Source organism: Eubalaena glacialis, chromosome 5 (genome assembly GCF_028564815.1).
Source record: "Eubalaena glacialis isolate mEubGla1 chromosome 5, mEubGla1.1.hap2.+ XY, whole genome shotgun sequence".
In the NCBI taxonomy this organism is placed as follows: domain Eukaryota; kingdom Metazoa; phylum Chordata; class Mammalia; order Artiodactyla; family Balaenidae; genus Eubalaena; species Eubalaena glacialis.
In genome coordinates this window covers 102,946,608-102,970,141 of record NC_083720.1, presented here as the reverse complement: position 1 = coordinate 102,970,141, position 23,534 = coordinate 102,946,608, and the positions used below count along the sequence as shown (strand labels likewise).

The 23,534-nt window shown below is 36.8% G+C and overlaps 1 protein-coding gene across 2 annotated transcripts in view; it reads right to left on the bottom strand.

Annotated features, from left to right (window-relative positions):
• CFAP299 (cilia and flagella associated protein 299) overlaps positions 1 to 23,534 on the bottom strand; it is a 628,891-nt gene that overhangs the window by 387,281 nt on the left and 218,076 nt on the right. For both annotated transcript variants that reach the window (XM_061191521.1, XM_061191522.1), the window contains exon 3: positions 8,176 to 8,266. In XM_061191521.1, the coding sequence (XP_061047504.1) occupies positions 8,176 to 8,266 (91 nt within the window). The remainder of the gene's footprint in view (positions 1 to 8,175; positions 8,267 to 23,534) is intronic.

The window sequence follows — 23,534 nt, the reverse complement described above, 5'->3', positions numbered from 1 at the left end:
TACTCAATCAGTATTAGGATGAGGGTATCCTTTTAATCTCTACATTACTGAGCAGGATATTGTGGTTTAGGGAAAACTAGCATAGTCCTTTAGAAATTTGTAATACTGGGTAAATAGTAAATCTGGAACTTTAGACTAGTTACTGTCTACTCCAACTTCTCTAAAACTACACTAAATCCTCTAAAGCCAGGATCACACTTCTCTTCCCATAAATAAAATTATTGTCAGCTGTTTATATGCTCCATTGAATCCCCCAAACTGAAATACATAAACAGTATTCAAAACTTCCTCTCACCATTTCCTTATCAAAAAAACAAAGTTATCTCCTGAATTACACATATCCATCCTTTCCCACCACTCAGTCTGTCATTTCTTTATCCCAGCCTTTTATTATCTACCTGAAATGTTACAGTGTCCTCTCAGTTGATCTCCCTGTCTCATATCTCATCTCCTATCTCTATAGACACATGCTTTTCCTTACATCCTGCCCCCGATGTACTCTTAAAATACACATTGGATCACATGGACCATTTGTCTAAATTCTTTCATGGATAGCCATCATCTTCAGGGCATTACCCACGGTACTGAGCACACCAAAACAGAGCCCTCCGAGCTGTCTGTCGCCCACCGCTTTGGCTTTCTTGTCACCTCTCCCACATTTATTTGAGACATATTTACAAGGTAGAGTTGACCAGGTTTGGTCACCAACTGGGTGTGATAACTGAGGAACAGAAGAGGAACAGAAATTTGAATTAGCTATAGATTAAATGTAAGTATCTGAGGTATAGCAATGTGGAGATAAACATTGGAATAGAGTTTAGATCTTCTTCTCCAGCTCTCTACTTAACACCTCAACAACTTCTTTCGTCAAAGACAACTCAAACTCAGTATGTCCAAAATCAGACCCATGATCTCTGTACCCCATTCCCCTATCTTTCACTGTCCCATGTCTCAAAGAGTAGCAGCACATTCTATCCAGCTGTGAAGGCCAATTATCCATGGCCACTCCCTTTGCCTCAGCCCCCTCCGTAGCCATATCCTGTCACCAATTCCTGCCCAGTTTACCTTCTAAATAACTCTCAAATCTTCTTTATTTTCCCTATCATCTTTCTCATCCAGGCTACCATCTCATCTTCTCTTATCAGATCTTGCAATGCATTTATTGCATTGCAAAAAATAAAGCATCTGCTTTATGCTTTCTATAAATTATTCTCTATATTGATAGCACACTGATTTTTTTGTCTAAAAATCTGATTATATCATCTCTCAACCTACTTAAACGCAATCAGAACTTTTTGTGTTTTTCATTCATAGCACTTATCACAGTTGCAGTTTTACTTTATCTGTATATTTACTTGATCATACACTTTCTTTTCCAAGCAACTCTAAGCTCTGTAAGGCACTTGCCGTCCACTGTATCCCCAGAAGCTCATACAATGCCTTGTACAGAACCAGTTATCACAATTTACTAAATAAGTGAATAAATTAATAAATAGATGGACAGCAAAGAGCTAAGCCTCTGTTTTGGTAGAAAGAAGCACACAGTTAGTGAGTTCATGGGTCTGGGTGATTCACCAAGGGAAAATGTGTATAGTGGAAGAGATGCAGGTCAAATGGAGGTATATGGTGGTCAGCCCAAGAAAGAGACTGAGATCAAAATCAGAAGAAAGTTGGAAAACTATAAGATAATCATGTCATAGACACCACGATAGGAGAGAAAAAAAGATGAATCAACTATATAAAAAATTCAGAGCAGTTTAGAAAGAAATTGGAAACTATTGTCTCGGAAGAACTCATTTTACCTCTTCACTCTGTTGTCTATCTAGTCTTTTCTTTATACAATCATCACATCTTGACCTCAAATATTTTCCTTAGTCTCTATCATGAACATGAAATGCTCTCAGGATGTAACATCTTCATTCAAGCATCCTCTGTAATTCAACCATTTCTATTAAGACATTTCTGGAAATTGTAAAAAAAAAAAAAATTACCTTTAATCTCACTCTCATTTAAATATTTAATTATTTAACATTTCCACTGATTTTTCTGAGAAAATGCATTTTGCACTATCTCATATGTTCACACAATGTGTTCAGTTCTCTGTGAATATTTTTATGTCCACTAGCATCACTATGATTTGCCTCTGATCTGAGTTTCTGGATGTCTAGAACCAGACCTGTTTAATGTGCTTTTCCAAGCACTTGTTATAAACATACACTTAATAAATGGCTCATTGTGGTGGCAGTGTTAAACACTTCATAGAATGAGCAATCAGAAAACTATGCTTTCCCAGGAAACAAATCTGCTTACCAATGAGAAGAAAATGGTTAGTCATTTTAGTCTTTTAAAAAGTTTTAAATCTGAAATACATGAGTCATGAGGTAGAAATGTTTTCTTACATGAATAGCTCACATTTGAAATAAAATTAAATAGTTATATTACTAGGAAAAAATACTCATTGTAGCTGTCATTTGAAGTACTACACAATTAATCCTTTCAAACATTTTTGTACATGAATTACACATAAGGCTCAATGTTTTGTCTAAACAAAATTCATGGAGCATCATAGTAATTTAAAACAGAGTATTTTGGAAAAGATGTAAAAAAAGAAATGTGTGCTTATACATACATATATATATATGCTTATATATAGTGCTTGTATATGTGTATATATATGTTATATATACATATTCATATATTATACATACACATTATTTTGTATACACTATATACAAAATTCAGAGGCAATCATGAAATAATACTAATTCTTGAATTAAATTGAGTTACCTCTGGCTTACTACAAGCTTCTTAAAAAAGGGACTTATCTAAACAATATCTATATCTAGAACATCTGACCCACTGAGCCACTGAAAGCCTTAAAGGAAGTATATTTTCAAGAATTTTTACTCTTTAAATGGCAGCTATATAAATTTCTAATTTTCATAAAACCCTATTCTCTCCCAGGGCATAGCCCAAGACTACACACCCAAGCAGCAGCTTTGTGGGAATGGTATAAATGTATATAATAAGCAAATAATCCTATAACTTGCACATTGAAAATATTAGGGTGGAGGCCCCTGGAGATGGGAGACAGAGAGGAGTGCTGTTTTCCTAAGCTCCAGGCTCTATAGCAGAGTAAATTCAAAGCCTAAGTGGAGAAAACTAATAAATCACATTTGCAATTAGTTGACCAGAGGGAGAAAGAGGACACTCAGAACAAGATCCAATTACACTAAATAGCATTTGAAACCTGGGATCACCAAACTTAAAAATAAAATAAAAAGTTATGAGTGTGGGAAAGTAAATCCAATCTTCTTCTAACTTCCTAGCTACATTTAAAGAAAATTACCTAGGAAAATTGCTATGAAATTAGCCCTTCAAACCTTATTAGGCCATGGAGGTCAATTCAACTACATCAGTTCTAAAACTCTAACATAATTTTTTCTAGTACGTACTTTCAATAAGATGGATCAAAAAGAGTAGCAAATGTGCCTCTGGGTTGAAGTTCTCCATTTATTTTGCACCTACACATTATGTAGAGAAATCTCAATGCTCAGGAAATAGTCATTTCCCTCAGAGAGTTCAGACCTCATAAAATTCACATATAATTTCTGCTGACATTAAATTAATATAGATTCAAATCTCATGAATATTGTATATTTTATAGGACTACTTCTTAAAAAGCATATCCAGTTAGTAAATGGCTTTTAAAGTAAGCCCATGATCCTAATAATTAGATCTTTCTAAAATATGTTGTATTCTGCTGTAAATTGTTTGCTCTAAATCTATTTGGAGTCTTCATTAAGACAAGACTAGGATATAGAAAATTAAGTCTTAAATGCCACCCTTGATACAATGATATGTAGTCTGCTGATTATAATAGTATCACAAATTCAAAGGCCCAAATAAATGACCATATGTTATTTTCAAAGTCACCAAGCAAGCTATGAATCTAAAAAAGATGCTTGTTTCCAAATCAATGACAACCTACCCAACATTAAATGACTCAAAAAAAGTTAAATTTATATTTTCTAAGGGGAGAAAAACCATAAAAATGTAATTAAAGGTCATTTGGAGCAGCAATGTAGAAAAAAATAAACTCACAGCAGAGCTATCTCATCTTCCCAAATCTAAATCCACCAACCTATTTGGCAGATGTGCCTATATACTCTTTCTTCCCTCCTGCTAGTGGCTTCTGCCCCTCTCAGAGACAAACCCTTTCCTGGTGCTCTGAATCCCAGCAAAGATCCCCTTTGTCCACTGTGCCATCAATATCCCTCTCTCTACTGGGTCATTCCCGTTAACATAAACTTGGTTAATATTATCCATCTTAAAACAAACTTCCTAGACCCCCAGCCCTGTACCAGCTGTCATTCAAGGTCTAAGTTAGACTTCACTGCAAAAATCCTCAAAAACAGTTGACCTCCTTATCTTCACTTACACACTTTCTTCTTTTCTATACATACTCCAACAAAACATTTAACCACAGCCCTCCACTGAAACAGCCCTCATCAACATACTCAATTATATTTACTTAGCCAAAAACAATAGCAAACTTTTCATCATTTGTATGTCCCCCCCACCCCCGCTCCAAAAGATATGTTGAGATCTTAACACTTGGTACCTGTGAAAATAACCTTATTTGGAAATAGGCTTTTTGTAGATGTAATGGAATTAATATTAAGTCGTATTCAACCAGGGGAGGGGGTGCTAATCCAATGACTGGTGTCTTTATAAGAAAAGAAGACAGAGACACAGATACATAAGGAGAATGCCATGTGATGATGGAGGCAGAGGTTAGAGTGATGTCTCTACAAACCAAAGAACACCAATGACTCTCAGACACACCAGAAGCTAAGGGAAAGGCATGGAATAGAGTCTCCCCTAGACGCTTCAGAATGGTTCCGCTGACACCTTGATTTCAGACTTCTGGCCTCCAGAAGAACTGTGAGAGAACAAATTTCTGTTGTTTCAAGCCACTCAGTTTGTGATAACTTGTTATGGCAGCCATGAGAAACTAATAGATCATCTTATTTAACCTCTCAGCAGCATTTGACATGGTGAGCATTCCTGCCTTTGAAATTTTTTCTTTTCCCATGTCTATAGCATGGCTCTCACCTGATTTTTCTCCTACCTGTTACTTCTCAGGTTCCTTAGCTAGTTCTTTCACACATTTCAGATCTCAAAATGTTGGAGTGTCCTAAAATCTGTCATAGAACCTCACTCTCTCTACCCACACTCTCTGCCTGGTAAACTTTTGCAAGCCCATGACTTTACATACCATTTAGATGTTGATAGCTTTCAGATTTATATCCTAGCCAAAACTTCTCCCAAGTTCCAAACCAATAAATAACCAATCAACTTCTCCACTTGGATATTTAATAGGAATCACAAAATTAATATAGCCAAAACAGAGCTACTTCATTATTGATTCCTGAAATAAGTTTCCCTGTCACAGTAAGTGCCACCATCATCCCCACCTGTTCAAACTAAAAACCTAGAAGTCATCCTAATTTCCTCTTTTTTAATATTCCACATCCAATCCATCAGTGAGTCCTGTCTGCTTTGCCTCCAAAACATAGACACAATTCAGTAACTTCCCTCCATCTCAACTACAACCATGCTGTTTTGAGAGTTTCATCTCTTGTTGGTTGATTACAAGAGCTCCCTAACTTATCTCCTTGCTTCTGGCTCTAGACTTCTTCACCACATTCTCCTACCCCACACAGCAACAATGAGATCAATCTTTCTAAAGTGTAAACCAGATAGGGTCACTTCTCTGCTAAAGATATCTGTCCATCAACTTTCTATCACAATAATAAAAGAATAAATATAAAAATTTAAAAAGAATAAAATCAAAATTCCTTAAAACCTACATGATCTGGCTGCTGACCTCCTCTCTGATCTCATCTGTCTTTCTAATTCCCTTCAATAGCTGCCTTCCAGCCATTCTGGTCTTCTTACCATCTCTTGAATATGCCATGATTGCTGTTATCTCAGGAGATTTTAATACATGTTCCTTCTTCTTGGGATATCTCTCCCTCTCAAATATTTATCTCTTTGGGGTACCTCACCCTTCAAACTCCATGGCTATCTTCCTCATTTCATTCAAGTCTCAACAGATGTCACCTCCTTAAAGTAATTTTTCCTGTATACAGTAGATAAAGCAACCAACCACTGTCTATTCAATCTCTCTATATTCCATATTCTAATTCTATGTTCTTCATAGCACCTATACAGAGCTGAAATTAATTGTTCCATTTTTATTTTGTTTACTAATTTTTTATCTCCCTCTCTAAAATATAAACACTTTAAGGTCATAGATTCTGCAGTGCCCCAGTGTCCCAGCGACTAAAACAGTTCCAGGCTTGAGCAGGTACACAAGAAATATATGTTGAGTGATTGGAAAGTGGATGGGAGTTGGCCAAGAAAATACACAGGTGTATCATTTAGGAGGCTGTTAGAGTAATATATTTAAGATATGATGGGTGTTTGAATCTAGATGAGAGAATAAAGAGTTTATTATGGGATTTCCCCAGTGGGCCAGTGGTTAAGACTTCACCTCCAATGCAGGGGGTGCAGGTTCGATCCCTGGTCGGGGAGCTAGATCCCACGTGTCTCGTGGCCAAAAAACCGAAACATAAAAAACAGAAGCAATATTGTAACAAATTCAATAAAGACTTAAAAAAAAAAAGTTTATTATAACTGACATACTTCCGATCTGGGTAAATGAGTGGATGATGCCATCATTCATTGTTAAAGGAAATACCAATAGGATAGAAAGGTTAAAAAGACATTTTTGAGAGGAAGTACACCATTGCAGTAAAAAAAAACATGGGCCTAGCGTCTCTAACACTGTTTGTGTTTGTTGATGCTACTGTTTAACCATGGGCCATTTTTTTTTCAACCCTAAGAAAACTTATTTCTATCCTTCCTATGAATGGAATTTGTTCATGTCAAATTTTGTTTTTCTTTTAAATGTGCATGTTCCCAAATACAACAGATCCTTTTTCAGTTCTTATCCTGCTTGATCACTGATGATCGTTTGTTCCTTCTTGAAAGTCCTTACCATGGATTCCTATGTCACCACATTTTTCTGCCTTTCTTCCTACCTTTCTAGCTGCTCCTTATATTAATGGTCAGGTAAATTCCAAACTTTTCTGTTGTGATTGACAAAGTCCTCTAAGTCTAGTCCCCACCCATATTTCCAACCTCACTCAGCCCACTTCCACCAAGAAACTTTCCCTGCTTTCAAGTCCAGGATCATTCTATACAATTCTCTAACGAAGGCATGCTTTTTTTTTTTTCTTTCTGAAGAACACTGAGGATTTTATCTGCATGTGAAATTTTCAAGGGACATGATAGTGAGAAAAATGCCAACTTTTTTATTGAGAAAATTTTGGTAAAAATAGACATCCTTATAACATATTTTTCTGTTGCTCTAAATTTTTCATTGTACTACTTCTGATTATTTTTCTGTAATTCACTATTACAGTTTCAGCATGAATATTTGTCTATTTTTATCCTTAACTTGGAACATTTTGAGACTTTCAGAAGACTGTTATCACCAATATTATATTAGCAAAGAATGAAAGCAAATATTCCAAATAATATTAGCAATTTTAAATATTTGATCTAGCACATATTTTAATAACGCAAGAGCATGCTCTCCTTGTATGATTCAAAATCATATCTCTCCATTACGTGGTTTCTATCACACCTCCTCAGATAGGACGACTATAGGGCAGACTCTATCTTCTATAGGTAGCGCGAAATCAGGTAGGTGGGGGAAAACCTTGGGGATGAGTGGATGACATGATTTGAAGAAGTGCAGTAGGAGCTTGGGTTGAAAAGACGCAGGAAGTTTCAACATAGGAGTAGCACAGAGTTGGAGATGACAACCAGTCTGCCAAATACAGTCATTTTCTCCACAACAAATACATAGAATACTACTAACATTTTTCATCATTTGGCTACTTCTACAGATGTAAATTGGAAGAAATTTTTTTCTACATATATTCTTATAATATATAAATAATAAAGAGCTATATTACATCCCTCATGAATTACCTTTCAGAGACAGTAGTAAAAGTTATATTATTAACTAACTATATATTATATACTAACTGTGCCTTTAAGGTATACATTTTTAGCCTTTGAATGAAATGTACTCACGCTCACTATTCCACTGCGATTGTCTTCTTCTCTCACTGCCAGAGCCTTCAGAAAATTATCATGCAGGTCTTTACCAGCACTTGTTAATGTCCTGTAAAAAGCAGGTCTTCAGTTATAATATATCAGATAAACAAATATGCTGAAAATACTCTGGGTACAAAAAACAATGCTTCTTTATTCCAAGTGACAATTCCTTTAACACTAAAACTATATATACACATTATACAAAATCATTATAAACCATACACAATTATTATAATCTATTAGATTCTTCAATTTAATTTCAAACAGTTATACAGTCTTTATTTACAAATAATTGGAATCAAGTTTATAAATAATGTCAATACTCACACCAGATACAGTTAATTCCATTTATGTGCCCATTTTATTCTTTTTATCACGCCATGAAAATTCAATATATTTATTCCCCTCACTACAAACAATAATTTTAAATTGCCTGTAATTTAAGTATAATTTATTAATTCAATATAAGAAAACTAAAATATTAGCCACTTAAGCCAATTCAGTTATTGGAACAGAGCACTATTTTAGTTTTATGAGTGGAGATAATCAAAGCAAGATAGGAAACTAGGTTATCTTTGCCAGATAAAAGAAAGCATTAAGCATTCAAGAGAGAAAGGGCTTTCTCTGGAAATAAATTTTAAAGAAAATTTATCACAGCGATCTTGATCAAGCAACACTGAACCACAAAATAAAGAGTGAGTTCAAGAGTGATTTGCGAAATAATAATCATTTCTTTATTTAGCAATTTTCTATATATTGAACAAACATTTCTATTGCATGTCTATTATGTACCAGGAACGGTACTAGGGACAAAGATGAATGAGACATAATTCCTGCTTTCAAGTTGCCTGTGGTCCCATAGAGGTGAACAGATACAGGAACATTATAATATCATACCATGTGATAAGTGTAATAATAGAGATATGGATGGATATTGAATCATAAAGAAATATCCTACCTATTCAAGGAAAAGTCACTTAATCTTTCTTTTTTTTCACACACACACACTGTATTTTATTTTTACAAGAGATAAATAAGTCACTTACTCTTAAGTTTTAAAGCCATCGTTGAACTAAATGTTAAAAGATGAGACAGCATTAGCCAGTTTGGGGGTGAGGGTGGTGGGAGAGGGAAAGAGTTACGAGTAACATCAAAGGAATTAAAGAACAGAGATGAAAAACTGCCAGGTGCCCTTGGGTAACTGCAAAACAGTCAGAAAGTAAGCACAGGAAGTGAAGGAGAAACCATACAATATTAATAAAAGCTAACATTTTTACAGACATACTGTTGTAAATATTTAGTTAAGGCCACTCAGCTAATCGGAGCAGACCTGTTTTCAAACTCAGGCAGTCTGGTTCTAAAACTCATTCTCATAACCACTAGGCCATGCTGCCTTTCCAGGAAGGCCTTGTATGCTACATTAAGGAGCTTGAGCCTTATCTTCTAGGAGATGTTGAACCACAAGGGTCGTATGCGAGGAAATAAGATGGTCAATTTTGTGTTTCAGTAATACTATCCAGGCATTGTGATAAACATAGCCTGGAGGAGAGCCACACTGGAAAGATTAATTAGGGGGCTTTAGTAAGAGATGATGAAGACCCGAGTCAAAGAAGTGGTGGTAAGACTAAGAGGGGATAGATTAACGAAATATTTAAGAGGGAAATAGACCTGGTGATTTCTTTTTGCGAGGAGTTAAAGAGAGATTACTACCAGGTTTCTTTAAATCAATATAGGCATGTACAATATGTAACCTACTGATTACTTTGTTGAACTATAAATTCAACTCGTTAAGTTGATCACAGCTTGTCAGCTTTTCCTTTTCTAGTTTTATGTGCCTTGGCTTATAGTATCAATATCAACTAATAATCAAAATATCTAAATATACATAAACTACTCATTGCTACCAATGCAGAGAATCAGATATTTGAGAAACTCCTCAATTTATTGTTCCATTCAAAAGTGAGTCTTCCATATTATAATATACCTATGCACTGCTCTGACATTAAATCTCCAAAATATCAAATTTATTTTGTCAGAAGCTTGCCCAGAAAACATGTATTGTTTCTCCATTGCTCACAGGTTAATCTTTTCATCACTGGTCACTTTCTACCTAATTTCCTGCTTATGGTCTATATTTAAAACCAGAACGAGTTAGAAATTCTTTGTGAAGTTTGAACAGAGAATTAGTTTTACAAGTGTATCAATCAGGACTGGTTAGGTTATACTATAGTAACAAGTGGCCCAAATGTCTGTGGTTTATAATTATAAAGGATTATTTCTCAATAATATTATGCATCAATAGCAGGTTGATTGTGGCTCTTCATCTTGAAGGGGTGAACTGGGAGGCTCATGAAATAGCCTCTATCTGAAACATCTTTGGTTATTGTGCAGAGGGAACATGGTCGCACACTGGCTCTTAGAGCATCTGCTTGTAAGAGACTCATGTCACGTCCACTCACATTTGATTGGCCAAAGTAAGTGCCATGCCTGAAATCAATGGGATGGAAAAGTATAATCCTGCCCAGGGAAGAGTAGCAAATATCTGTAAACAGTACCCTATGTACCCCTTGCTTCTATAGCATAACCAAACAAAGGCTGAGAGTAGATAGCTCATTAAACAAGAGCAATAAAGAAAACAATTTCTGAGTAAAATTTAAAGGTATACAAAATGTGTTAAATAATGTGGTTCAGGGGGTCTGGGCAAGACGGCGGAAGAGTAAGACGCGGAGATCACCTTCCTTCCCACAGATACATCAGAAATACATCTACACGTGGAACTGATCCTACAGAACACCCACTGAACGCTGGCAGAAAACGTCAGACCTCCCAAAAGGCAAGAAAATCCCCACGTACCTGGGTAGGGCAAAAGAAAAAAGAAATAACAGAGACAAAAGAATAGGGACGGGACCTGCACCAGTGGGAGGGAGCTGTGAAGGAGGAAAGGTTTCCACACACTAGGAAGCCCCTTCGCAGGCGGAGACTGTGGGTGGCAGAGGAGGGAAGCTTCGGAGCCACGGAGGAGAGCGCAGCCACAGGGGTGCGGAGGGCAAAGCAGAGAGATTCCCGAACAGAGGTTCGGCGCCGAGCAGCACTCACCAGCTGGAGAGGCTTCTCTGCTCACCCGCAGGGGCGGGCGGGGGCTGGGAGCTGAGGCTCGGGCTTCGGAGGTCAGATCCCAGGGAGAGGACTGGGGTTGGCTGCGTGAACACAGCCTGAAGGGGTTAGCGCACCACAGCTAGCCTGGAGGGAGTCCGGGAAAAAGTCTGCAGCTGCTGAAGAGGCAAGAGACTTTTTCTTGCCTCTTTGTTTCGCGGCGCGCAAGGAGAAGGGGATTCAGAGCGCCGCCTAAATGAGCTCCAGAGACGGGCGTGAGCCATGGCTATCAGCGCAGACCCCAGAGACGGGCATGAGACACTAAGGCTGCTGCTGCCACCACCAAGAAGCCTGTGTGCAAGCACAGGTCACTCTCCACACCGCCCCTCCCGGGAGCCTGTGCAGCCCGCCACTGCCAGGCTCCGTGATCCGGGGACAACTTCCCCAGGAGAACGCACGGCGCACCTCAGGCTGCTGCAACGTCACGCCAGCCTCTGCCGCCGCAGGCTCGCCCCGCCTCCTCCGTAGCCCTCCCTCCCCCCAGCCTGAGTGAGCCAGAGCCCTGGAAGCAGCTGCCCCTTTAACCCCGTCCTGTGTGAGCGAAGAACAGACGCCCTCAAGCGACCTACACGCAGAGGCGGGTCCAAATCCAAAGCTGAATCCCGGGAGCTGTACAAACAAAGAAGAGAAAGCGAAATTTCTCCCAGCAGCCTCAGAAGCAGCGGATTAAAGCTCCACAAACAACTTGATGTACCTGCATCTGTTGAATACCTGAATACACAACGAATCATCCCAAATTCAGGAGGTGGACTTTGGGAGCAGGATATATTAATTTTTCCCCTTTCCCTTTTTTTGTGAGTGTATATGTATATGCTTCTGGGTGAGATTTTGTCTGTATAGCTTTGCTTTCACCATTTGTCCTAGGGTTCGGTCCGTCCATTTTTGTTTTTGTTTTTTACTTAAAAATTTTTTTTTCTTAATAATTTTTTCCTTATTTTTTATTTTAAAAAATTAAAAAAATTTTTTTAATAATTTTTTTCTTAATAATTTTTTCTTACTTTTTATTATAAAAATTAATAAATTTATTTTTTTAAATTTAAAAAAATTTTTCTTAATAAATTTTTTCTTAATAACTTTTTTCTTATTTTTTATTATAATAGCTTAACTTTATTTTATTTTATCCTCTTTCTTTCTTTCTTTCTATTTTTTCTCCCTTTTATTCTGAGCCGTGTGGATGAAAGGCTCTTGGTGCTCCAGCCAGGCATCAGGGCTGTGCCTCTGAGGTGGGAGAGCCAACTTCAGGACACTGGTCCACAAGAGACCTCCCAGCTCCACGTAATACCAAACGGCGAAAATCTCTCAGAGATCTCCATCTCAACATCAAGACCCAGCTTCACTAAACGACCAGCAAGCTACAGTGCTGGACACCCTATGCCAAACAACTAGCAAGACAGGAACACAGCCCCATCCATTAGCAGAGAGGCTGCCTAAAATCATAATAAGGTCACAGAAACCCCAAAACACACCACCAGACGTGGACATGCCCACCAGAAAGACAAGATCCAGCCTCATCCACCAGAACACAGGCACTAGTCCCCCCCACCAGGAAGCCTACACAACCCACTGAACCAACCTTAGCCACTGGGGACAGATACCAAAAACAACGGGAACTACGAACCAGCAGCCTGTGAAAAGGAGACCCCAAACACAGTAAGATAAGCAAAATGAGACGACAGAAAAACACACAGCAGATGAAGGAGCAGGGTCAAAACACACCAGACCTAAGAAATGAAGAGGAAATAGGCAGTCTACCTGAAAAAGAATTCAGAATAATGATAGTAAAGATGATCCAAAATCTTGGAAATAGAATAGACAAAATGCAAGAAACATATTACAAGGACGTAGAAGAACTAAAGAGGAACCAAGCAACGATGAAAAACACAATAAATGAAATTAAAAATACTCTAGAAGGGATCAATAGCAGAATAACAGAGGCAGAAGAACGGGTAAGTGACCTGGAAGATAAAATAGTGAAAATAACTACTGCAGAGAAGAATAAAGAAAAAAGAATGAAGAGAACTGAGGACAGTCTCAGAGACCTCTGGGAGAACATTAAACGCACCAACATTTGAATTATAGGGTTCCCAGAAGAAGAAGAGAAAAAGTAAGGGACTGAGAAAATATTTGAAGAGATTATAGTTGAAAACTTCCCTAATATGGGAAAGGAAATAGTTAATCAAGTCCTGGAAGCACAGAGAGTCCCATATAGGATAAATCCAAGGAGAAACACACCAAGACACATATTAATCAAACTATCAAAAATTAAATATAAAGAAAACATATTAAAAGCAGCAAGGGAAAAACAACAAATAACACACAAGGGAATCCCCATAAGGTTAACAGCTGATCTTTCAGCAGAAACTCTGCAAGCCAGAAGGGAGTGGCAGGATATACTTAAAGTGATGAAGGAGAAAAACCTACAACCAAGATTACTCTACCCAGCAAGGATCTCATTCAGATTTGATGGAGAAATTAAAACCTTTACAGACAAGCAAAAGCTGAGAGAGTTCAGCACCACCAAACCAGCTTTACAACAAATGCTAAAGGAACTTCTCTAGGCAAGAAACACAAGAGAAGGAAAACACCTACAATAACAAACCCAAAACATTTAAGAAAATGGGAATAGGAACATACATATCGATAATTACCTTAAATGTAAATGGATTAAATGCTCCCACCAAAAGACACAGACTGGCTGAATGGATACAAAAAAAAGACCCATACATATGCTGTCTACAAGAGACCCACTTCAGACCTAGGGACACATACAGACTGAAAGTGAGGGGATGGAAAAAGATATTCCATGCCAATGGAAAACAAAAGAAAGCTGGAGTAGCAATTCTCATATCAGATAAAATAGACTTTAAAATAAAGACTATTACAAGAGACAAAGAAGGACACTATATAATGATCAAGGGATCGATCCAAGAAGCAGATATAACAATTGTAAATATTTATGCACCCAACATAGGAGCACCTCAATACATAAGACAAATACTAACAGCCATAAAAGGGGAAATCAACAGTAACACAATCATAGTAGGGGACTTTAACACCCCACTTTCACCAATGGACAGATCATCCAAAATGAAAATAAGTAAGGAAACACAAGCTTTAAATGATACATTAAACAAGATGGACTTAATTGATATTTATAGGACATTCCACCCAAAAACAACAGATTACACATTTTTCTCAAGTGCTCATGGAACATTCTCCAGGATAGATCATGTCTTGGGTCACAAATCAAGCTTGGTAAATTTAAGAAAATTGAAATCGTATCAAGTATCTTTTCCGACCACAACGCTATGAGACTAGATATCAATTATAGGAAAAGATCTGTAAAAAATACAAACACATGGAGGCTACACAATACACTACTTAATAACGAAGTGATCGCTGAAGAAATCAAAGGGGAAATCAAAAAATACCTGTAAACAAATGACAATGGAGACACGACGACCCAAAACCTATGGGATGCAGCAAAAGCAGTTCTAAGAGGGAAGTTTACAGCAACACAAGCCTACATCAAGAAACAGGAAACATCTCGAATAAACAACCTAACCTTGCACCTAAAGCAATTAGAGAAAGAAGAACCAAAAAACCCCAAAGCTAGCAGAAGGAAAGAAATCATAAAGATCAGATCAGAAATAAATGAAAAAGAAATGAAGGAGACAATAGAAAAGATCAATAAAACTAAAATCTGGTTCTTTGAGAAGATAAACGAAATTGATAAACCATTAGCCAGACTCATCAAGAGAAAAAGGGAGAAGACTCAAATTACTAGAATTAGAAATGAAAAAGGAGAAGTAACCACTGACACTGCAGAAATACAAACGATCATGAGAGATTACTACAAGCAACTCTATGCCAATAAAATGGACAACCTGGAAGAAATGGACAAATTCTTAGAAATGCACAACCTGCCGAGACTGAACCAGGAAGAAATAGAAAATATGAACAGACCAATCACAAGCACTGAAATTGAAACTGTGATTAAAAATCTTCCAACACACAAAAGCCCAGGACCAAATGGCTTCACAGGCGAATTCTATCAAACATTTAGAGAAAAGCTAACACCGATCCTTCTGAAACTCTTCCAAAATATTGCAGAGGGAGGAACACTCCCCAACTCATTCTACGAGGCCACCATCACCCTGATACCAAAACCAGACAAAGATGTCACAAAGAAAGAAAACTACAGGCCAATATCACTGATGAACATAGATGCAAAAATCCTCAACAAAATACTAGCAAACAGAATCCAACAGCACATTAAAAGGATCATACACCATGATCAAGTGGGGTTTATTCCAGGAATGCAAGGATTCTTCAATATACACAAATCAATCAACGTGAGACATCATATTAACAAATTGAAGGAGAAAAACCGTATGATCATCTCAATAGATGCAGAGAAAGCTTTCGACAAAATTCAACACCCATTTATGATAAAAGCCCTGCAGAAAGTCGGCATAGAGGGAACTTACCTCAACATAATAAAGGCCATATATGACAAACCCACAGCCAACATTGTCCTCAATGGTGAAAAACTGAAACCATTTCCACTAAGATCAGGAACAAGACAAGGTTGCCCACTCTCACCACTATTATTCAACATGGTTTTGGAAGTGTTAGCCACAGCAATCAGAGAAGAATCAGAAATAAAAGGAATCCAAATCGGAAAAGAAGAAGTAAAGCTGTCACTGTTTGCAGATGACATGATACTATACATAGAGAATCTTAAAGATGCTACCAGAAAACTACCAGAGCTAATCAATGAATTTGGTAAAGTAGCAGGATACAAAATTAATGCACAGAAATCTCTTGCATTCCTATACAATAATGATGAAAAATCTGAAAGTGAAATTAAGAAAACACTCCCGTTTACCATTGCAACAAAAAGAATAAAATATCTAGGAATAAACCTACCTAAGGAGACAAAAGACCTGTATGCAGAAAATTATAAGACACTGATGAAAGAAATTAAAGATGATACAAATAGATGGAGAGATATACCATGCTCTTGGATTGGAAGAATCAACATTGTGAAAATGACTCTACTATCCAAAGCAATCTACAGATTCAATGCAATCCCTATCAAACTACCACTGGCATTTTTCACAGAACTAGAACAAAAAATTTCACAATTTGTATGGAAACACAAAAGACCCCGAATAGCCAAAGCAATCTTGAGAACGAAAAATGGAGCTGGAGGAATCAGGCTCCCTGACTTCAGACTATATTACAAAGCTACAGTAATCAAGACAGTTTGGTACTGGCACAAAAACAGAAACATAGATCAATGGAACAGGATAGAAAGCCCAGAGATAAACCCATGCACATATGGTCACCTTATCTTTGATAAAGGAGGCAAGCATATACAATGGAGAAAAGACAGCCTCTTCAATAAGTGGTGCTGGGAAAACTGGACAGGTACATGTAAAAGTATGAAATTAGAACACTCCCTGACACCATACACAAAAATAAACTCAAAATGGATTAAAGACCTAAATGTAAGGCCAGACACTATCAAACTCTTAGAGGAAAACATAGGCAGAACACTCTATGACATAAATCACAGCAAGATCCTTTTTGACCCAACTCCTAGAGAAATGGAAATAAAAACAGAAATAAACAAATGGGACCTAATGAAACTTAAAAGCTTTTGCACAGCAAAGGAAACCATAAACAAGACCAAAAGACAACCCTCAGAATGGGAGAAAATATTTGCAAATGAAGCAACTGACAAAGGATTAATCTCCAAGATTTACAAGCAGCTCATGCAGCTCAATAACAAAAAAACAAACAACCCAATCCAAAAATGGGCAGAAGACCTAAATAGACATTTCTCCAAAGAAGATATACAGATTGCCAACAGACACATGAAAGAATGCTCAACATCATTAATCATTAGAGAAATGCAAATCAAAACTACAATGAGATATCATCTCACACCGGTCAGAATGGCCATCATCAAAAAATCTAGAAACAATAAATGCTGGAGAGGGTGTGGAGAAAAGGGAACACTCTTGCACTGTTGGTGGGAATGTAAATTGATACAGCCACTATGGAGAACAGTATGGAGGTTCCTTAAAAAACTAAAAATAGAACTGCCATATGACCCAGCAATCCCACTACTGGGCACATACCCTGAGAAAACCATAATTCAAAAAGAGTCATGTACCAAAATGTTCATTGCAGCTCTATTTACAATAGCCAGGGCATGGAAGCAACCTAAGTGTCCATCATCGGATGAATGGATATAGAAGATGTGGCACATATATACAATGGAATATTATTCAGCCATAAAAAGAAATGAAATGGAGGTATTTTTAGTGAGGTGGATGGAGTTAGAGTCTGTCATACAGAGTGAAGTAAGTCAGAAAGAGAAAAACAAATACAGTATGCTAACACATATATATGGAATCTAAGGGAAAAAAAAAAAAGGTCATGAAGAACCTAGTGGCAAGACGGGAATAAAGACACAGAACTACTAGAGAATGGACTTGAGGATATGGGGAGGGGGAGGGGTAAGATGTGACAGGGTGAGAGAGTGGCATGGACATATATACACTATCAAATGTAAAATAGATAGCTAGTGGGAAGCAGTCGCATAGCACAGGGAGATCAGCTCGGTGCTTTGTCACCACCTAGAGGGGTGGGATAGGGAGGGTGGGAAGGAGGGAGGGATACGCAAGAGGGAAGAGATATGGGAACATATGTATATGTATAAGTGATTCACTTTGTTATAAAGCAGAAACTAACACACCATTGTAAAGCAATTATATTCCAATAAAGATGTTAAAAAAAAAAATAGTGTGGTTCATTGCAATTTAACCAAATAAAGATGCTTTTGGAAATTAAGATCACTAATCTTAGCTCCAAAGCATAATATTTTCCCACAGACCCACAAAACTTCTAAAAATTATGGTTGAAGGAATGAAATAGACTTTGGTATGTGGTCTTCTGTGATAGTCATAGACACCTGTTGGTTTTGCCTCCCTGACATCCCTTCCCACTTTTGATAACAGAACCTAATTTTTATTTGGAAAATTGTCCCTCCCACCTTCTATGCTTTGGTAACACAGTCATTTAAGGTACCCACTCACTCACAACTCTTACCTCCCAAATCCCAGTGAATGAATATGCCTCAAGCTTAACCAATATCACTTAACCTCAAGAGAACGTACATCATAAACAGAGAGACACAAGGATGAAAAGCAACTGGAATTCCTACTACATAACCTCATCATTCAACTGTTTCTTCAAATCTATGATAACCAGTGCTCCTCCAATAAATCTCTTTTTTATTTAATTCATTAGAATTGGTTTCTATCGCTCACAACCAAAACCTATAATTGATACGATGGTTATCTAGCTAAGATACTGCAGAGCTCCTAAAGGTTTCCATATAGTAAGTCTACTCCTCACTCCTCCCACCTCCCCAAATACACCTTACTTTGCTGTAAATCTTTAGAACATTACAGATAAGTTAAAGTCCAATTTGATCACCAACCCCAGCCTCAAAACATCAAAGGTAACCATCATTATCATTTCTGCATGCATCCTTCAAGGTTATTGTCTATTGTTTACATATATACTTGTGTACCCATAAAAGCATATATAGTATCATTTGGTGAGTTGTTCATTTTATCACATATTTTTCAACTTACTGTTTTGTTGCATTTTTGTTATTGTTCCTGGGAGTAGATGTTTATGAGAGTGCCAAGGAAGATCAAAATTATTCCCAAGTTTATCAGACATGAAAAGTCAGAAGAATAGATTTCTAGGTACCATTCACTAGCAGGGAAGGAACTCCTAATATTCTGCCAGGCCTAGCTCACTTGCAAACAGCTGAGGTTTTTAGCAGGTATCTGGGCAGGGCAGGAAAAGGAAATAATTGCAGTAGAATTTTTTGCTGTCCCTGGACACTTACTTTGACCCACACTGTTTTCCCTTTTTCCATAAAAATAAAACCCCGGTTTTCACCTGAGCATGTAGCTTCCTGGAATAAAGACTACATTTTCTAGGCTTTTTTGCAGCTATTTATGCCCATATGACTAATTTTTGCACAATGGTATCCAAGTGAAAATTACATACAACTTCTGTACTTAAAGGGGGTGGGTGCCATTTTGCATGTAGTTGGAATGCCATATAATGACTGTTGCTCCAGCTGCCATCTTGACTTAAGTGGGAGGCCACTTTTATGGAGAAACAAGAGAAAGAAGGAGAGTCCCTGACACCCTGGAGGACCAACCCAGCCTTGATTGACACCATCTGGACATCTGGAATATGAGACTAAAAAGGGTTTATATTTGGTTTCAGCCACTGTCATTTTGGGTTTTTCTATTATTTTTAACTAAACTTAATCTAAACAGATACGTTCACCATATGAAATTGCTCACCCTTCCGACAAAGATGCTGTTGTGGGATTGGCTTGGTGATCAAACTAGACTTTAACCTTATCCGTAATATTCTGAGGATATCACAGGAGACTGTATTACTTATTAATTAAAATGAATTGTTTTTTAAACAGTCAAAATGTTAAGTATTTTAAATGGAAGCATGAGATAATGGAAATTAAACTGAAATATAAGATGGGACATCAGTCTTTAATTCTTATCCATTTACCAACTGATTAGTCCAAGTCGTCATGTTTTTCTGAACCTGGGTTTCATGACGGGCTAAATAATCTCTAAGCCCCCTAGCAGCTGTACAACTTGTAATGTAAAATGATCATACTCTATCATCAATCACCAAACATCATTAATTTAAGAAATGTGACTGTCACACTGACAATACATTAAGAGCATATTGTTCAAGTCTTACATACACAGACTTACATCATTTCTTATAACCTCTATGAAGAAGATAAAAGTATTTTTGTTATATAAATTGGGAACAGAGAGGATACAGTCTATATCCTCTAAGCTATTTGCAGCAGAGCAATAAAAAGTTATATAAATAATCAATTATTATAACATGCTACATCTGAGAACCTGAAACTTCTCAGCAAGGAGAAATATTGGAAAAGAAAGGTAATACCGAGTGTGTGGTAAGGAATTCTTAAATCTTTAACATGCATTACTCTTACTTAACTAGATTTATTTAACAGCCAGTGACCTGAGAAACCTTGCTTAAGTAAATATTACAAAAGGAGTCACTTCCTCAAGAAGTGAAGTAGTTCTGTTACAGAATCTGAGGGTTATAAGTTTTATAAAGGCAAATACTCCATCTTTGTTGTTTACACTCCACCACACTTTCAAAATGGCATAAAAATCATACGGATGAGTTAATTTTTACCAACCTTGTTTAATCATTAGCTAAACGTATTTATATAATTCTACATGAATGACTCTAAATATATTCTTAATCCTCAAAAATTAGGCTACTGGCTTTATGATTTAATTACATTGCTTATATATCCCACATTCACATTTCATATTTCTAGAATTTACATTCAACTCATTAGCACTTGTTTCAATATGTAATTCAACCTCTCTGTGCCTCAGTTTCTTTAAAAGGATTTTTAGTAACTCACTTTGGAAAAATTAAATGGAGAGTATAGTAAAAAATAAAGTAAAAAATAGTAAATGAGTAAAAAATTTATTATAAAAGCTCTATAATATTATCTTCTTAAGAAACAAGCACACTTTTATGAAAAAGTAGTTTTCATAAACAGCTTTATTTCCCATGATGAGTTTACTGACAAAACTATTTGTATGTATGTGTATTTGTACGGTCTCAAATAATATAATTTTGATTTTTTTCGAGGCCAAAATGGAAAAAATTGTTTTCAAAGTTGATAAAAAAATATATAATTTTAGTTAAAACAATGTGTGAATTTTTAGATAAGTCATTTGAGTGTTTGAGTATGAAACAGGGAGATATGTTTTTATAGTCCTTTATCACAGGGCATCTGTTGCTTTGTCAGAGAGTGATGATCTTGCACATTTTTTCCAGGACAACATGATACCTTTTGTTTTGTCCTTTACATAAATTAGGAGGAAAAAAATCTTATTTTTCCCCCAATAAAATGTTTTATAAATATCTTTAAATTGGTAAATCTTCACATTCCTTTTCTTAATTTGTCATTGTATATTTGTTCTGTATTAATCAGCTCAGGCTGCCATAGTAAAATACCATAGTATTTTATTATGCCCATAGACTGGGTGGCTTCAATAACAGAAATTTATTTATCACAGTTCTGGACATTGGAAGTCTGAGGTTAGGGTACCAGCATGTTCTGTTTCTCTTTAGCTTGCAGCTGGCTGCCTTCTCGCTGTGTCCTCACAGGGCAGAGAGAGAACAAGAGCAAACTCTCTGGTATCTCTTCTTATATGAGCACTAAACCCATCACGAAGGCCCTACCATCATAATCTCATCTAAACCCAACTACCTGCCAAAGGCCAGTCTCCAAATACCATCCCACTGGGGGTTAGGGTTTCAGAATATGAATTTGGCAGGGTGGGAGTGGGGTGAGAGGTGCACACAATTCTATTCATAGCATATTCTTTCTCCCTTCAGAACTCATTTCCCACATTTTATTTTTTTCTTGCAATATTCTGTCTTGCTTGCCCTATCACTTCTTTGGTACAACTTTGATATTTCAAATTCTCTTTTATCATGTGGGGTAACTTAGCAAGTTTTTACCTCTTGAGATATGCTAGATTAAGTTACTGCAGTCAGCTATTTGTTCCTCTCCAGCTATCCTTAGCAAGGTGCAAACAATTTCAAGCCAGATAACCACAGAAAAACTCCAAATGCCAGACCATAGGAATTTGCCTCAAATAGCATAGAGAAAAACTTCCTGTTCCTTATCTTGAATGTGAATTTAGATGAAAATAATACACGCATTATAGGACTATTTTAACTTTTATATGTGTGGAATATAACTAACATACATAAAAGCAGCATAAAACTTAGAGTTAGTTAATCCGTTAGGACAAAGCCAACCCCTGTAACTCATCACTTAGTCAAGAAACAGAACAATGATGACACTCCAGGACCCCCGCTTACTCCTTCCTGCTCACAACTCCATCTCCCACCACCATCATCACCACAGGTAACCACTTTCTTACTCTCATGAAATCCACTCCCATGCTTTTCCCTTATCTGTCTTCAACTTTCATGATCATCATTACCCTTTATCACTTAAGTATGTATCCCCAAACAATATAGCTTACTTTGCCTGTTTTTGAACTTTCTACAAATGGGATCATGAAGTGTGTATTTTTAACATACTGTTTCTTTCATTAATATTTTTGATGTACATTTTTGCATACATGCTGATACATGGGGCTGTACCTCACTTTCACTGAATTCTTTTACATGAATATACAATTATTTATTTATCCTTTTTATTAACATAGACCTCAAAGTTGTTTCTCATTTGGGTGTATTATAAACATGCTGCTAGAATTTCCTGTACATGTGTCCTGAGCCTAAATTTCTCTAAGATATGTAGCTAGCAATGGAACAGCTGTGTTGTAGGATACTTGTAACTTTAACTTTACAAAATAATGCCAGCTTCTTTCCAAAATGGTTGAACCAATTTACACTCCTACTACCAGAACATGAGAGTTCTTTTTGCTCCATATCATTCCCAAAATGTTGCATTTTAGGACTTTTTAATATTAAGCAACTCAGTGTATTTGTACTAGTATCTCATCATGCCTTTAATTTGCATTTCCCTGATTACTTTTATGTTTTGTATGTACATACTTTTATGTCTGATTTGTATGTCCTCTGAATACCACCAGAATGAATACCAGACATTGTGTAGAAGGAAAAAAGCAACTAGTGAACAATTTCAAGTCCTTTCCTTTGAGCATAAATCCACCTTTAATACTGGAGGGATGATTTTTTGAAGATCCAAGAGGAAAAAAATAGTGGAGCTAAATCCAGTGTGTGGTTTTTGAGTCTCCTGTCTTTTCGTGTAAGCTATTCTTGGTGGCTTTTCTTTCTTTCTTTTCTTAAAATGTAATTGAAACAATGTTCCTTAGGAGTCAAATCAGTCAGGAATACATTTGGAGACATTTAAGGTTTAGGAACTTTTATACCATACACTGTGATTCCCACAGACTTTCCAGGAGGTCATCAGTTTATATTCTAATAAATTTCAGAAAAGGAGACTACTTGAGAAATGAGATTCATTTATTGGTGAGAAGGAATGAGAA